General features: G+C 43.2%; 1 protein-coding gene across 6 annotated transcripts in view; it reads right to left on the reverse strand.

Moving 5' to 3' along the window:
• Nucleotides 1–395: 395 nt before the first annotated feature.
• The window catches only part of asb15a (ankyrin repeat and SOCS box containing 15a), a 31,361-nt gene continuing 16,212 nt past the window's right edge, over nucleotides 396–15,544 (reverse strand). Inside the window, exons 1-11 of one of the 6 annotated variants that reach the window (XM_067590881.1) lie at nucleotides 12,960–13,061; nucleotides 12,287–12,395; nucleotides 9,282–9,389; nucleotides 9,153–9,190; nucleotides 7,253–7,384; nucleotides 5,522–5,680; nucleotides 5,165–5,410; nucleotides 3,341–3,512; nucleotides 2,608–3,151; nucleotides 2,193–2,346; nucleotides 396–2,079 (exon numbers count right to left, since the gene is read on the reverse strand). In XM_067590881.1, the coding sequence (XP_067446982.1) occupies nucleotides 1,922–2,079; nucleotides 2,193–2,346; nucleotides 2,608–3,151; nucleotides 3,341–3,512; nucleotides 5,165–5,410; nucleotides 5,522–5,680; nucleotides 7,253–7,384; nucleotides 9,153–9,190; nucleotides 9,282–9,385 (1,707 nt within the window). In that variant the 5' untranslated portion in view covers nucleotides 9,386–9,389; nucleotides 12,287–12,395; nucleotides 12,960–13,061 and the 3' untranslated portion in view covers nucleotides 396–1,921. Of the gene's footprint in view, nucleotides 2,080–2,192; nucleotides 2,347–2,607; nucleotides 3,152–3,340; nucleotides 3,513–5,164; nucleotides 5,411–5,521; nucleotides 5,681–7,248; nucleotides 7,385–9,152; nucleotides 9,191–9,281; nucleotides 9,505–12,286; nucleotides 12,396–12,959; nucleotides 13,062–15,544 lie in introns of those variants that run through there. The other 5 variants (XM_067590882.1, XM_067590883.1, XM_067590886.1 and 2 more) reach the window with 5 other exon arrangements.

The raw sequence follows: 15,544 nt of genomic DNA on the forward strand, positions 1-15,544 counted from the left end.
TATTAATAATCTAATGATGTCATATATAATAATATATCAGTCAGAGGGACCAAACCACTACTTTTACTGCAATACTTTAACTACATCAAGCTCATAATACTTATGTACTTTTACTGCAATACTTTAACTACATCAAGCTCATAATACTTATGTACTTTTACTGCAATACTTTAACTACATCAAGCTCATAATACTTATGTACTTTTACTGTAGTAGGACTTTTCATGCAGGACTTGTAATGGAGTATTTTTACATTGCTGTATTGGTACTTTTACTTAAGTAAAGGATCTGAATACTTCTTCCACCACTGGTTCATTGTCAGTGTGTGTAGTTGGTCTGACTGTGACTCTGGTGTGTTGTGTTGTGTAGAAGATAAGGACAAACTTTCCCCTGACTGTCTTTAAGCAATTTATTTCCCAACCAGCAGCAACAGCAGCTGTAGTTGTGAAGACACAAAGCATTCACAGGGTTTCTCTTACATAAATATTCTCTGTGTGTAACATCATGAGTAAAGTCACTAGATGCTCCACGCTAGCAAACACGCTCTCAACAGCAAACAACACAGCAGCCCTGCAACACACATGCCGCGACACGCTTCTGTCCAGATTAGGAGATTTATGCATGAAAAGCTCTAAAACATAACGATGTTAGTACACTGACTTCACGTGTCTTTAAGTAACTTCTCATTTACAGCAAAAATACAGACAGCAAAGAACATGCGTACCTTCCAGGAACAGTAAACAGGAAGTAAAGCCCAGTTCAGTTTGTAAAATAAGACAATCGCTGTACTTCCTGTTATAGACATTTTACCTTTATGGAAAGGTGTCCAATCTTTACATTAAATCAAATTTACTTATTAACACAATTTCATAAAAACATACTGACAACATGTCAACAACACTTAAAGGTGCAGTGTGTAGAATTTAGTGGCATCTAGCAGAACAGACTTGGCAGGATTATGATGTTTTAATTAGTGTATAAACACCTGAAAATAAGAATTGTGTTTTCTTTACCTTAGAATGAGCCTTTATATCTATATATGGAGCAGGTCGTCTTCCACGGAGGCCACCATGTTTCTACAGTAGCCCAGAACGGACAAACCAAACACTGAGGGGAGTATTCAGTTGGTTGCAATCTGCAACTTCACCACTAGATGCCACTAAATCCTAAATACCACATACTACATGTGCTCAGCATGTGATCAGCAGCTGAACGTTACAGTCAGAGCTGATTATGTTCAGCTACAGGCCACAAGATGGGAGTAAAACCCCAACTAGACACTCAGAAGGCTCCAGGAACGGCAATGCTGGTCAGTTGGTCCACCAGTTTGGTTCAGGCTGAAATATCTCAACAGCTGCTGAATGGATTGTAATGAAACTTGGTACAGAAACACATGATGCCCAGAGGATGGATTATAAGGACTTTAGTGATCCTCTGACTTTTCCTCTGGTGCCACCAACAAGTCAAAGTTTTACTTATCCAGTGAATAAACACAAAAAAAATCATGGTTTGCAGGCAATGAATCATAATAGCACAAAAGTTTAATTAAATACAGTACAAATGTATTTACAACTGTTAGACATGTGATAAAAGAAACATATTTCTAAATACTGATAATATTCTAAATTCTCAAATAGTGACTGAAACCTTTATTTGTTTTTGGTATGTCAGCAGAAGCAGGCACGTCTTTATTTCTAATTTCCTTTATCGGTTTTTAAAGTACACTTAATCATATTTTCACATATTCTGTTGGTGCAAAATCAACCATTTAATGTTTAATTATTTAATGATTTGGCCGGCGATTTACTGTTTTTCTTCTTATCAACAAATCTTCTGTTTGGATCTAGAATAGCTTTTTGAATAGACCTGTTACACAGAAGTAAAGAAACATTTAAGACTCGGTAGATCAGAGAGAAATCCTTCAGTTTTCCCTGCAGATGATTTTGGCGTACAGGTCGTTCTCTTTGAACAGCAGGTAGTCCTTCAGCCTGTTGGGCAGATGAACAGACATCACGTCACTGCAGCTCAGGTGTTTCCTGATCACCACTCTGCACAGCTGGGACAGAGAGCGAGGGTTACCTGCATCACAGAGAACAGGAAACATGTTACGTTCTACCAATAGAGCAGGAAGAGCAGGTGTGTCTGCAGCTCTTTGGCTCAATCAGTGTTTGATCGAATTATTTTTAACTCACATGTGGTCCTTTGAATGTGAGGCCACTCCTTGTGTTTCTCCAGGATCTTCGTCATCCTGCGGCAGAGAGAAACTTGACCGACGTAGTCGAGGAGGATCGAGACGACGCTGCCAACCAGGTTCACCAGCCAGGAGACGCTGATGAAATCACAAAACTGGACAGAAGACGATTCGACACATACAGACTCAGAATCAGGTTTATTGTCAAGTAGCATAACAATCCAAAATACAGGAAGGAAAGGAAAATACAACTACCACAAAAGTCAGGTGTTCATAAATAATATAAATATAATTTCAGTTTTCAGTCTTTGCAGCTTGAATAAATCCATGATAAACAACAATAAAACAAAAGATATGTCAGGTAAATGTTCGTGTTAATTCTTCAGTAAAAAAATAAATAAATAAAAAAAACTCACAGCAAGTTTTTTCTCCTGACGTTGTGCGCAAAAAGACTCACTCAGGTGGTCCCAGTAACCGTAATGGTTACAACGGAAACACTTCTCGGCGTCGTAGCCGTTGTTGAGCAGCAGCCTCATCATCACCTCGTCCCTCAGACAGTACTGCAGCGCCGTTGGGAACACGGTGTCATTCACCACCGTGAAGTAACAGTTCACGTCTGCTTTGGCCGCCAGCAGCAGCTTCACGATCTCGTAGCGCCCCGACCGGACCGCCACCAGGAGGCAGCGCAGCGGGTCCAGATCATGTTTGGCTCCAGACTTCAGCAGTATCTCGGTACATGCGGCGTCCCCGTTGGAGACGGTGAAGTACAGCGGGCTTCTCCTCATGTCTCCATAGTTTTCAGAGATGTGAGGAGCTAACAGCGCGTTGACGTCGAAGCCTTCCTCCAGCAGGAGCTCCAGGCAGTGGCTGTGGCCTCCGTCGGCGGCGGAATGGACGGGGCTTTGGCCCGACAGTCGCAGAGCACGTTGAGTGGTGATTGGGATGAAAATCCTCAAAGCTCTTATAGAGAAAATGTGTAGATCATTGTAAAAGAACTGCAAAACATCAGAGACTAACATACATGAAATCCAGCCAGTCTGAACATTCAACAGACTAGACTTCCTCTTGTAGGATCAACCCTGACCTCGTGATGTATGTCATTCAAGAACAACCAACCCGTGTGAACGTCTGTAACATCGACCTACTCACAGGTAGTGTCCCTCGTAGGCCGCTCGGTGGATGGGCAGCTGGGAGCTCAGGTTGTGGATGTTGGGATTTGCTCCGTGTTGCAGCAGGATGTCGATACAGTCTGGGTTCCCCGAACCTGCAGCGTCGTACAGGACGCTGTCACCATTGGGCGCCTGGGCGTTTACATCAGCGCCTTCATGGAAAAGCAGAAAAACAAAGATAGCAAACAGTTTTAACAGTAACCTGGATGGTTTCATTGATCTGTGGCATTTGCAATCTATTTCTTAAAGGGCAAACCACCAATTTTTGCATATCTTACAGTATATTGTAATATCTTCTCTGGCTCAGGAAGAGCTTTGTCAAGTCTGAAAAAATAACCCTGATGATGTCACAGTGATGTAATCAGGGTTAACTCAGTTCGGATTTGGGGACTACAAATAATTTATAACACAAAGCCTGAGCTACAAACTGAAGTTTGAAAGATGTGGGTGTTTGAAATTTTTTAAATTTTTCTCATCGTCCAGTCTGGTAAACTTCGTCTCTTTTGCTGTGACTTCAGTGCCACATAAGAACAAACTGTTTCTAATCTGAAGACATCAACAGACAGACTGAGTCACAATCAGTTTTTATTTTCTATTAATGTTTTGCTCCACACAAAATCTCTCTATTTATCTGCCTTTTGACACAGGGCTGTGTGTTTATCAGAGCTTGTTTGCTTAAAACAAGCTGAGACTATTTTTTTTAAACCTTTATTTATTCAGAGAGGTTTCACTGAGAGGCAGCCTCTCTTTAGCAGGAACGGCCTGATTACATCGACACCTGAAAGCTGCCAACTACAACCACAGTCTGACCTGCCGACCCCTGAGCAGAGTAGTTGGGGTTAAGAGCCTTACTCAAAGGCACCTCAGTGCTGGTAACGAGGGAGGACAGGTGCTGCTTTTTAATTTTCAGGGATTGAACCAGCATCCCAAGCTCGCTTCTCTAACCTTTAGGCCACCTACAGCTCCGTACTTTTACTGTAATGACTAATCCATGCAGTAAAAGTTCATAAAACCAAAACCTGGAGGCTAAAAGAGACTAAAAAGCTTCATAGAGCTGATGAGAAATATCTGTGGGTTCACAACTTTGAATTTCATCCACTGTTAAGATCAAAAACAGCCTACTTATCGCATCACTGCTCAGACATAAAATGTATTTAAACACAACAAATAGACAATAATGGAAACATATGAGGACATACACTTTTTCAATCTTAAAACAACAGTCAGGAGCCCAAATGAACATTAAACCAGTTTTTCTTGCTGTAATCATTCCTCTTGTTCATACTGACCATTAGAAGATCCCTTCATAATGACCTTACAATGGAAGTGATGGAGGACAAAATCCACAGTCCTCCTTCTGTGCAAAAATGTATTTAAAAGTTTATCTGAAGCTAATATGAAGCTTCAGCGTCCAAATAAGTCAAATCAAGTAGATATCTTTCAACGTTACAGTCTTTTTAGTGTCAAAGTTCCTCTTTTTGTTACTATACTTCCACCTGCAGCTCAACAGGGAAACACTGTCTGAGGAAACACAAAGAGGGAATTTGATGCTAAAAAGACTGTAAATGTGTCAGATATCCACTTGATATGACTAACTCAGACTGATGAAGCTGAATATAAGCTTCACACAGACTTTTAAATGACTGTGTGGACACACTGTGGGTTTTGGCCTCCATCACTTCCATTAAAAGCACATTTGAAGGATCTTTTAATATCCAGTATGAACAGGAGGAATGATTACAGCGAGGAAAACCTCTTTCACTGTTCATATGGACACCTGACTGCTGTTGTATTATTGGTTCACCATATTTGATGAGGAGCTCCAGGACTTCAGGGTGGCTGTACTCTGCAGCGATGCCCAGAGGAGTCACTCCATGCTGGTCTGTCTTTGTGACCTGACCTCCGTTCTGCAGCAGGAGCTTCATAACAGGAGCCCAGCCGGCCCTGGAGGCCTCGTGCATGGCCGTCCACCTCTTCAGACACACCTGCTCCACCTGAGCTCCTGCAGCCATCAGACTGGAAACCATCTGGCAAGATCCGGCTCGGACTGCTGCACAGAGGACACGAGAGATTGAAGATGGACAAAACCTCCCCAGAGGTTTTCTCTCAGGCACCGCCACAAGTCAGGAATACACCAAAAAAGGGGGGGCGGTGGTCTGACCTAGAAGCAGAGGAGATTCGTTGTTGCTGTTGGTGTTGTGAGGAGAGGCTCCGTGGTCCAGCAGCATCTTCACGTTCTCCACCAAACCGGCGTTCACTGCTAAAGTCAGAAAGGTCTCCCCCTCCAAAGACTTCTCCTCCAGAGTCAGGCTGAAAGACGCTGAAGCAAACAACAGAAGTTACACATTATTTCACTGGACCGACACTTCTGTGCCAATAAATTCTGACTTTAATGAGACTGTCGGCAAACAGCAGTTATTGAAAGCCTGAAGATGCTGATAAAAAACACATTAAATAGTGGAAAAACACAGATACGTCTAGATTATATTCATGTTTCTTTATATTTCACAAATAAGGATTTATTGTATTTTGAATATAAATTAAAAGGAACCAATTAAATTATTATTTCTACTATTAATAAAATGAAATTAAACAATTCAATGTCAAGAAAATTTAATCTAAAAAGACAAAGAGGTGTAGACACAAATGCTTGTGCAGCAGATTATATTATGTCTTTATGATGAATATGCATGAATATTTGTATACATTATTAATGTACTAGATCTTGTTGTGCTTTTGTAGGTGTAAATATGTTTTTATGCCTTCCAAGTATATATATATATATATATATAATGAAACATATTCATCCTGCCAGGATGTCAACAATCTACGGAGACCGGGAGGGGTCATGGAGAAAAAAATAAATAATTCATGCTCTCGATTTAATAATTCATGCTCTCAATTTAATTAATAAATAAATCCATTTCACTGTGGATCGCTTGGATTGAATAAGGTTTTACTTTGATCTTGGACTAAGATATGTGGATCTACTTTAAGTACAACAGTGTGCAGATTTCATCCAGTTCATGTAAACACAGCTTCAGGGTTGTGAACATGAGTCCAAACCTTTGACTGAACCGCCTTCGATCCAGCTGGATCAGTAAGTGATGTTACAGGGAAAACGTCTTCTTCAAACCTCTGGCTGACTGGCAAAATTATTAAATTAAGAGCACTAATTAATAATTTGAGAGCACAACTTTTTTATTCTCTGTGGCCCCTTCAGGCTCCGTAACATTCAGCAAAAAGTAAACAGAAAAAGTCTGGTTGTGCTGCCATCTAGTGTTTGAAAATGTTCCCTCTGACATCACATGATGAGAGATGTTCAGTGTCCTGTGAGAGAAAAAGATAAAAGGCTATTGATTACATGTGTGTGTATCCTTTAATCTTTTCACGTTCAAGTAAGTAACCCAAATGAAACTTGAGTATAATTTATAATGTTGCCCTTTTACTTGGCTACTATAGGAGGAGTAAGCTTGAATTATGTGCGTCTGCAGAAAATAACAACTTTGATCTGTGTAAGACAATCAGTCTTCTGAGTTTCAAGGTAATACATCTTATCTCTGATGTACCAGTAAGACAACTCCCAACCTAAAGTTGGAAGAACTGAAAGCAAGTCTTTTAGCAAGAGATGCTTTTCCTTCTTCCTGTGAAGCTTCAATAAACTGAGACTTCATTTGTGGTGTGCGGAGATCTTGACTGAAGGGTTTTTGTTTTTATTCTAATTATTTATATTCTATTTATTTCTGCACTGAGCTGCAGGTGGAGATAAACTGAAACATGGAGCCCAAATTACTTTTTAATGTCAAATTAAAACCTGCATCATTAAAAGCAGCTGTTCTCTTCTTCTTTTTCACATCTGACTATGAAGTAAAAGTTTGGACCTCTTACCCACCGTACAGCACCATCTCCAGGACCGAGACCAGAGGTTGAACCGCCGCCCTGTGCAGAGGATACAGGCCGCGCTCGTCCACCTGACTGAAGGCTGCTGGGAAATCACAGAGCTCCTGCAGCGCCAACAAATCGCCTGCAGAGACAGTTTCAAGAAAGAACAATGCTGTCGTGATCTGCATCTGTTGTAAACCAGGACCACATTTCCCAACAGCCACGTTGCTTCCTGAACTCTGTGTGTCCACAAATTGCAATTAATCCCGTGAATAGCGGTCAGACACAGACTCTGAACAAACCACAACAACTATGGAGGAAAGGTGGAGTTAGATAGAGCTTGTCATCACTGCTGCTTTAATATAACAGTATAATAACCTTGTTGGCTGTTGTCATGTTTAGTTTATGTTACATTTGTGAAAAAAAAGAAGAAATTAAAGCTGCAGTATGTGTTTTTTCTTATATGTCTTAGCTGAAATATGCTCTCCAGTATATCTTATCTTTATTGTTAGAGCCATTTGTATCTATGTGTGTGTTAAGGTCATTCCCTGGTTGCCACAGTAGGTGGCATATTGGACAGCAGCATATGGAAATGCATATGTAGAAGAAGAGGCGATTACTCCTCAGGTGTGCTGCTTACCGGGAGAAGCACACAGTTTTTTGCCGCCGTTTAGAGGCTAATCTTTAAGCCTTTTTTGTTTGTTTTCATGCAAGTTATAGATGTAAGTGTGTGTATAGCAAAAGCTTTACTGGTACACGGTGGTAAATAAATACATCTTAAGCGCAAGTCTGCAGATGTTTGATTTACTTCGTGGAGCCGCCGCATGACGACGTGTCAATCACATATCTTGGTAACAGCCCCTCACTGTGGCTTAGGGTTTTTTTTGTTTTGGCGAAATAAAGTCACTACGTTTAAATCTTTATATCTTTTTTACACTTTGCTCATAATGAGCTTATTTCTGTCTTCTTTTGGATTTGAAAATTCAGTTCAGCTGAAGCCTCGTGACGGTTGGATTTATGGGACAGTTTTGGTCATCAGAGCAACATGCAGAGAAAAATCAAACACACGGGGACGAAAACCCAGTAAAAACTGTTTCCCTTCATCTGTGCCATCAACCCCCAGTATAAACCATTAAAGGATAAAGCTGGTGATTTTCTATCTTTTTCTTATTTTCAACAAATGTAAGTGATGGGAGCCAAAATGGATCCAAACCAACAATGAACTGATCTACTAACAAGTATTGTGTGTGTATCAAAGCCTGATATATCTTATTAAAAACACGTCAGTGAGTCACACCGCTGCACTGAATGACATGTTCCTGTTAGTTTATTTAGAAACGGCTCCAAAGTGTAATAACAGTGATCATGTTTTGAGTCTCTGGAAGTATTTCCATGTCAGGAAGAGGCCACCGTGACTGTGTGAGGACGGGCTTCTCTTTACAGTTAACAGTAAAGATCGATCAGACTCTGACCCAGATATTGCAAATTTCTCAAAGAAGTTTGGTACAAAGTCAAGACTTTGTGATATGTAACACAACAAGTCAGCAGAGCGGCGTCCTTGTGCATACACGCTGGTCTCTTCCTGACACAGAAATACTTTCCAGGGACTGAAAACCTGATCACTGTTATTAGTCTTTGGAGCCGTTTCTAAACAAACTAATGAGATCAAACCCTGATGAAGGAACATGTCACCCAGTGCAGCGGTGTGACTCACTGACGTGTTTTTAATAGTTTCTGGACAACAACGGAGGAATAAGATATATCTGGCTTTGATACACACACAATACTTGATAATACTTGATTTGTTGACAAGAAGAAAAGTATGGGAAACTACCAGCCTTATCCTTTAATGTTGCATTTTTATCTTTGCCATTGTAAAGTGCGATATAAGAAATATATGTGACATTTACCTCGTTCAATGGCATCCACAAGCTTCAGAGCCTCTCTCCTAAGCATACAGAGGGGAAGAGAAACACACATTTTAAAGAAAATGCCAGACTGATGATGACTGATGAAGTTTGTGTTTGTTGTTGTTGTACCTCCCTGACGCCACCAGGTGTCCTCTCTGACACGACTCCTGAATGCTCATCTGAACGTTGTAGTCCAGAAGTTCATCTTCATCCATGTCATCAGCTGCATCCATCCCTCTGACACGATACAGATGCACAAAATCACAACTTCACTGCAACAGAGCAGGGTTACATGAAACTGAATGTTGCCCAGTGGTGGAAAGTGACATTTATTCAAATACGTACTGTACAACTTCGAGAAGATGAAAACCCCGACTACACACTGCTTTTTGTAAGACGTCAAAAGTCAAAAACTTTTGACGTCTTACAAAAAGCAGTGTGTAGTCGGGGTCACATTTCACATGTCTATGAGTTGTTAACAGCTCCACCAAATAGTGATTTTTCCCTCTAAACTTCTCACATGCTTTCATTTCAATAAATGTTCAAATGATCCAATATTTCAGCAAAAATCAAAGATTACAGAAAAGGTCCAGATCAGTCAGAGGGACCAAACCACGACTTTTACTTTAAAGGTCCCATATTGTAGAAAGGGAGACTACCATTTCTTTTTTGATTATAAAGCAGTAGGTGCTATATAAATACTGTGAAAGTATTAATACACTAAGTCCATGAAGAAATGCACACAGCTCGTATTCAGAAACTGTGTCTTTAAACCAGTCGTTTGGACTTCCGTAAGGTTGTGATGCCTTGGAGGGGCAGCCTGCCCCTCTGAAAAGAAACAAAATAGGTTTATTTAAGTTATTTACCTAATTTGCACCCGTTTCATTGCAGCTCAGTGTGAGAGTCTCTACTGCCTTTTGCTGTCATTTTGCTGACACACGGTGGAGCAGAGGAGAGACACACGGCGGAGCAGAGGAGAGACAGATGGCAGAGCAGAGGAGAGACACACGGCGGAGCAGAGGAGAGACAGACAGCGGAGCAGAGGAGAGACAGATGGCAGAGCAGAGGAGAGACAGACAGCGGAGCAGAGGAGCGACACACGGTGGAGCAGAGGAGAGACAGACAGCGGAGCAGAGGAGAGACAGATGGCAGAGCAGAGGAGAGACAGACAGCGGAGCAGAGGAGAGACAGACAGCGGAGCAGAGGAGAGACAGACAGCGGAGCAGAGGAGAGACAGACAGCGGAGCAGAGGAGAGACAGATGGCAGAGCAGAGGAGAGACAGACAGCGGAGCAGAGGAGAGACAGACAGCGGAGCAGAGGAGAGACACACGGCGGAGCAGAGGAGAGACAGACAGCGGAGCAGAGGAGAGACACACGGTGGAGCAGAGGAGAGACAGACAGCGGAGCAGAGGAGAGACACACGGCGGAGCAGAGGAGAGACAGACAGCGGAGCAGAGGAGAGACAGACGGCGGAGCAGAGGAGAGACAGACGGCGGAGCAGAGGAGAGACACACGGTGGAGCAGAGGAGAGACACACGGTGGAGCAGAGGAGAGACAGACAGCGGAGCAGAGGAGAGACAGACGGCGGAGCAGAGGAGAGACACACGGTGGAGCAGAGGAGAGACACACGGTGGAGCAGAGGAGAGACAGACAGCGGAGCAGAGGAGAGACACACGGCGGAGCAGAGGAGAGACAGATGGCAGAGCAGAGGAGAGACAGACAGCGGAGCAGAGGAGAGACACACGGCGGAGCAGAGGAGAGACAGACAGCGGAGCAGAGGAGAGACAGACGGCAGAGCAGAGGAGAGACAGACGGCGGAGCAGAGGAGAGACAGACGGCAGAACAGAGGAGAGACAAACAGCGGAGCAGAAGAGAGACAGGCAGCGGAGCAGAGGAGAGACAGACAGCGGAGCAGAGGAGAGACAGGCAGCGGAGCAGAGGAGAGACACACGGTGGAGCAGAGGAGAGACAGACAGCGGAGCAGAGGAGAGACAGACGGCGGAGCAGAGGAGAGACACACGGTGGAGCAGAGGAGAGACAGACAGCGGAGCAGAGGAGAGAAAAACGGTGGAGCAGAGGAGAGACACACGGTGGAGCAGAGAAGAGACAGACAGCGGAGCAGAGGAGAGACAGATGGCAGAGCAGAGGAGAGACAGACAGCGGAGCAGAGGAGAGACACACGGTGGAGCAGAGGAGAGACAGACAGCGGAGCAGAGGAGAGACAGACGGCAGAACAGAGGAGAGACAGACGGCGGAGCAGAGGAGAGACAGGCAGCGGAGCAGAGGAGAGACACACGGTGGAGCAGAGGAGAGACACACAGCGGAGCAGAGGAGAGACAGACAGCGGAGCAGAGGAGAGACAGGCAACGGAGCAGAGGAGAGACAGACAGCGGAGCAGAGGAGAGACAGACGGTGGAGCAGAGGAGAGACAGACAGCGGAGCAGAAGAGAGACAGGCAGCGGAGCAGAGGAGAGACACACGGTGGAGCAGAGGAGAAACACACAGCGGAGCAGAGGAGAGACAGACGGCGGAGCAGAGGAGGGACAAACAGCGGAGCAGAGGAGAGACAGACGGCGGAGCAGAGGAGAGACAGACGGCGGAGCAGAGGAGAGACAGACGGCGGAGCAGAGGAGAGACAGGTGGCGGAGCAGAGGAGAGACAGACGGCGGAGCAGAGGAGAGACAGACAGCGGAGCAGAGGAGAGACACACGGCGGAGCAGAGGAGAGACAGACAGCGGAGCAGAGGAGAGACACACGGCGGAGCAAAGGAGAGACACACGGTGGAGCAGAGGAGAGACAGACAGCGGAGCAGAGGAGAGACACACGGCGGAGCAGAGGAGAGACACACGGTGGAGCAGAGGAGAGACACACGGCAGAGCAGAGGAGAGACAGACGGCGGAGCAGAGGAGAGACAGACAGCGGAGCAGAGGAGAGACAGACGGCGGAGCAGAGGAGAGACAGACAGTGGAGGAAAAGCTGCGTAGTTGTTGGATGTCAGGAAGCAAATTTGTCATTGCACCGCCTTCCAAAGATTGGATAACATAATCCTCAGCAGTGACCATCGTAATTTACTGGTGAGTTTTACCCAGAGCCCTGGTTTTACCTAGCTACAGACTAGGCTACAATCCGTTACCTGTGGTTGGCCTGGACGTGCGTCACTCAGAAAACAGACAGCCAATCAGAAGAGGGGGGCAATGAGCAGACACAAAACAGCCTGTTCCTGGTCAATCTCCAGAGAGAAGCTTTAGAGAGAAGATGTAAAACTGTATTGAGAAGGTCTTTAAAGGTACTTAAAACTACAAAAATATCTTCTTATGGATATCAAGACTTCAAATAAAACACCATAAAAGTGTAAAATATGGAACCTTTAATACTTTAACTACATCAAGCTGATAATACTTTTACTGTAGGAGGATTTTTCATGCAGGGCTTGAACTTGTAATGGAGTATTTTTACACTGCTGTATTGGTACTTTTACTGAAGTAAAAGATCTGAATACTTCTGCCACAGACACACATTCAATAGCAGTCTGAGAAGGAAATCTGTTTTGTTTGGAGTAAACTTCCAGAGTTGCACTGAAATTAGCTGCTTTCTCTTTACTGAGCTTTTAGTTTTTTTTGCTATAATATGCAGTCAGCTGTACTTCAGGACACATTGCTGGATGACCTTGTTATTGTTGATCAGATATAACACTGGTGATCCATGCACTGTAGTGATTTCATACTCTTATTAATTTGACATCTTTTATGTACAGTAGAATCTGCAAAAACATGATTAAAAAAAAGCTAAAAATGTGTCGTTCTCACCTGATAAATGTGTCGGTGTTGGAGTCACAGGACGAAGCAGCAGCAGCACAGTGTTTGTGTTATGGCTGAACTGCCCCCCCCCCCACCCTCACCCCCACCCTCACAGACACACACACACACACTCAACTGCACTATTTATAGGTGTCACCTGTTCCAGTGTATTTAACATGTAGGCCAATCCACAGCACCTAATGGAGTGTAATGTCACTCTGCGCACATTTTCCACAGCTAATGACAAACTTTAATGACCCGGCCTGTCACATGAATATTTATCGTGTCGTTATGATTCATCAGACGGCGACGATGTTTTCGCTACAGAGGAGATGAGTCCGCTGTGTGCTCAAATGCTGTCGGACAACAAATAAATGAGAAACCTGCTGAAATAATGAAGAGGTTTGAAGAGCGAAATGACTTGCTTCTTAACCTTTTCTCCATCTGCTGTAGATTTAAAGTCTGACCTTTGACCTCCTTGTTGTTCATTAGTATGCTGACGCTCACTCAAACTGATTCTTTCCTGTCATCAGCATCAAATTTATACTTTTTGTCTGTTTACAACAAAAACATTAATGTGGGAAACTGACAGTGTCTTTCTCATCGTGTACATTTAACTTATTTCGTTTCTCTTGCTGCTGTTTGATAGTGTTGTGCTGTGAATTAAGAGCTAGCATGTAACTTCCTGCTGTATTGTTTCTGAGTTGTTAGTACTTCCTTCGTTTTATTCTGCTCTGCTAAAGTATATTTCAGCCAGTTTCACCTGTGTGTCAGTCTAGACTTCACATCCTGAGGCCTGGACAATCATTTAAAGGACGGGTTCACCATTTTTCTTGCTGTAATCATTCCTCCTGTTCATACTGACCATTAGAAGATCCCTTCATAATGACCTTACAATGGAAGTGATGGAGGACAAAATCCACAGTCCTCCTTCTGTGCAAAAAATGTATTTAAAAGTTGATCTGAAGCTAATATGAAGCTTCAGCGTCCAAATGAGTCAAATCAAGTAGATATCTTTCAACGTTAGTCTTTTTGGTGCCAAAGTTCCTCTTTTTGTTACTATACTTCCACCTGCAGCTCAACAGGGAAACACTGTCCGAGGAAACACAAAGAGGGAATTTGATGCTAAAAAGACTGTAAATGTGTCAGATATCCACTTGATATGACTAACTCAGACTGCTGAAGCCTCATATAAGATTCACAGAGACTTTTAAATGACTGTGTGGACACACTGTGGATTTTATCCTCCATCACTTCCATTGAAAGCACATTTGAAGGATCTTTTAATATCCAGTATGAACAGGAGGAATGATTACAGCGAGGAAAACCTCTTTCACTGTTCATATGGACACCTGACTGCTGGTTTAACACACAGTTGAAAAATTGTCAACCTGTCCTTTAATTGGTTTAGAATTGAGTGCACGTGTCGGCCTTCGTTGTGTGAAGATGAAACTCGAGTTAAGACCTGCAAGCATTCAACTAACTCAGTTAAGTACAGACTACTGTTCATATTCTGTATCTTATCATTATGTGTTTCCAGTTAGTCTGGTTTTATATTTTATACATACATATATATATATATGTATATGTTGCCTGGCACCAGGCAACAAGCTCATTGGTTCCTATGTTACAAAAACAGCTCAACAAAATATGATTTCATTATTGATTTCAAGGCTCAGTAACGGTCACTGTAGCTTTGGAAAAACAAACAAGAGGATGTAGTGCATTTGTTGGGAACTATTTTCAGCAGATGAATACACATTTAGTGCTCTAGTGAGTAATTCTGGCAGCAGGACGGTGTGTCTGTGGGATTGAATCAAATAAACCACAGTGTGGTGATGAAGGAACATGTCACCCAGTGCAGCGGTGTGGCTCACTGATGTGTTTTTGATCTACAGCAATACAAGACAATACAATACCTCAATTAATTGCATTTTATGTTTTGTCTTTTAATTTGACGTGTTAAAGAGTACGTATCATGCCCATTTTCAGCTCTATATTTATATTCTGAGGCTCCACTGGAAAAACTCCTTATTTATCTTCTACTGGTCCTTTATGCAGCCCCTCAGTTCAGCCTCTGTCTGAAACAGGTCGTTTTAGCTCCTGTCTCTTTAAGGCCCCGCCTCCTGATGAGCCCACTCTGTTCTGATTGGTCAGCTTCAGGAAGCTTCCTCTGGCTCCGGAGGCTATGTAAACAGACAATAGCAGCAGGATTTCACTTCTTTTTCTCCTTCTTTACTCCAAATGTCAACTTCTCAAATCCATCCGTACGTGTTGGAGCTGAATCACATCTGAAATATGAGTGGACGACACTTGGAAACACCTTGGCAACCACCTTAGCAACAACCTTAGCAACAACCTCAGCAACTAATGATACAGAACGGATGGCTGTTTGTGGGCATGTGCAACCAGTATGATGTCATCATGAGCAGGAAGTAAAGGTAACTTTGCAAATGAAGCATTCAGAGCAGGTTGAAGCCCTGACTTTTGACTTGCAGGCAGCATTTCTATGTTCACATCAAGTTTTGGAACTTTGACCCTGTTTAACATCCGACAGCAGAACAGGAAATAAAAAACAGAAAACCACAAATCTG

Source organism: Thunnus thynnus, chromosome 5 (genome assembly GCF_963924715.1).
Source record: "Thunnus thynnus chromosome 5, fThuThy2.1, whole genome shotgun sequence".
NCBI lineage: Eukaryota > Metazoa > Chordata > Actinopteri > Scombriformes > Scombridae > Thunnus > Thunnus thynnus.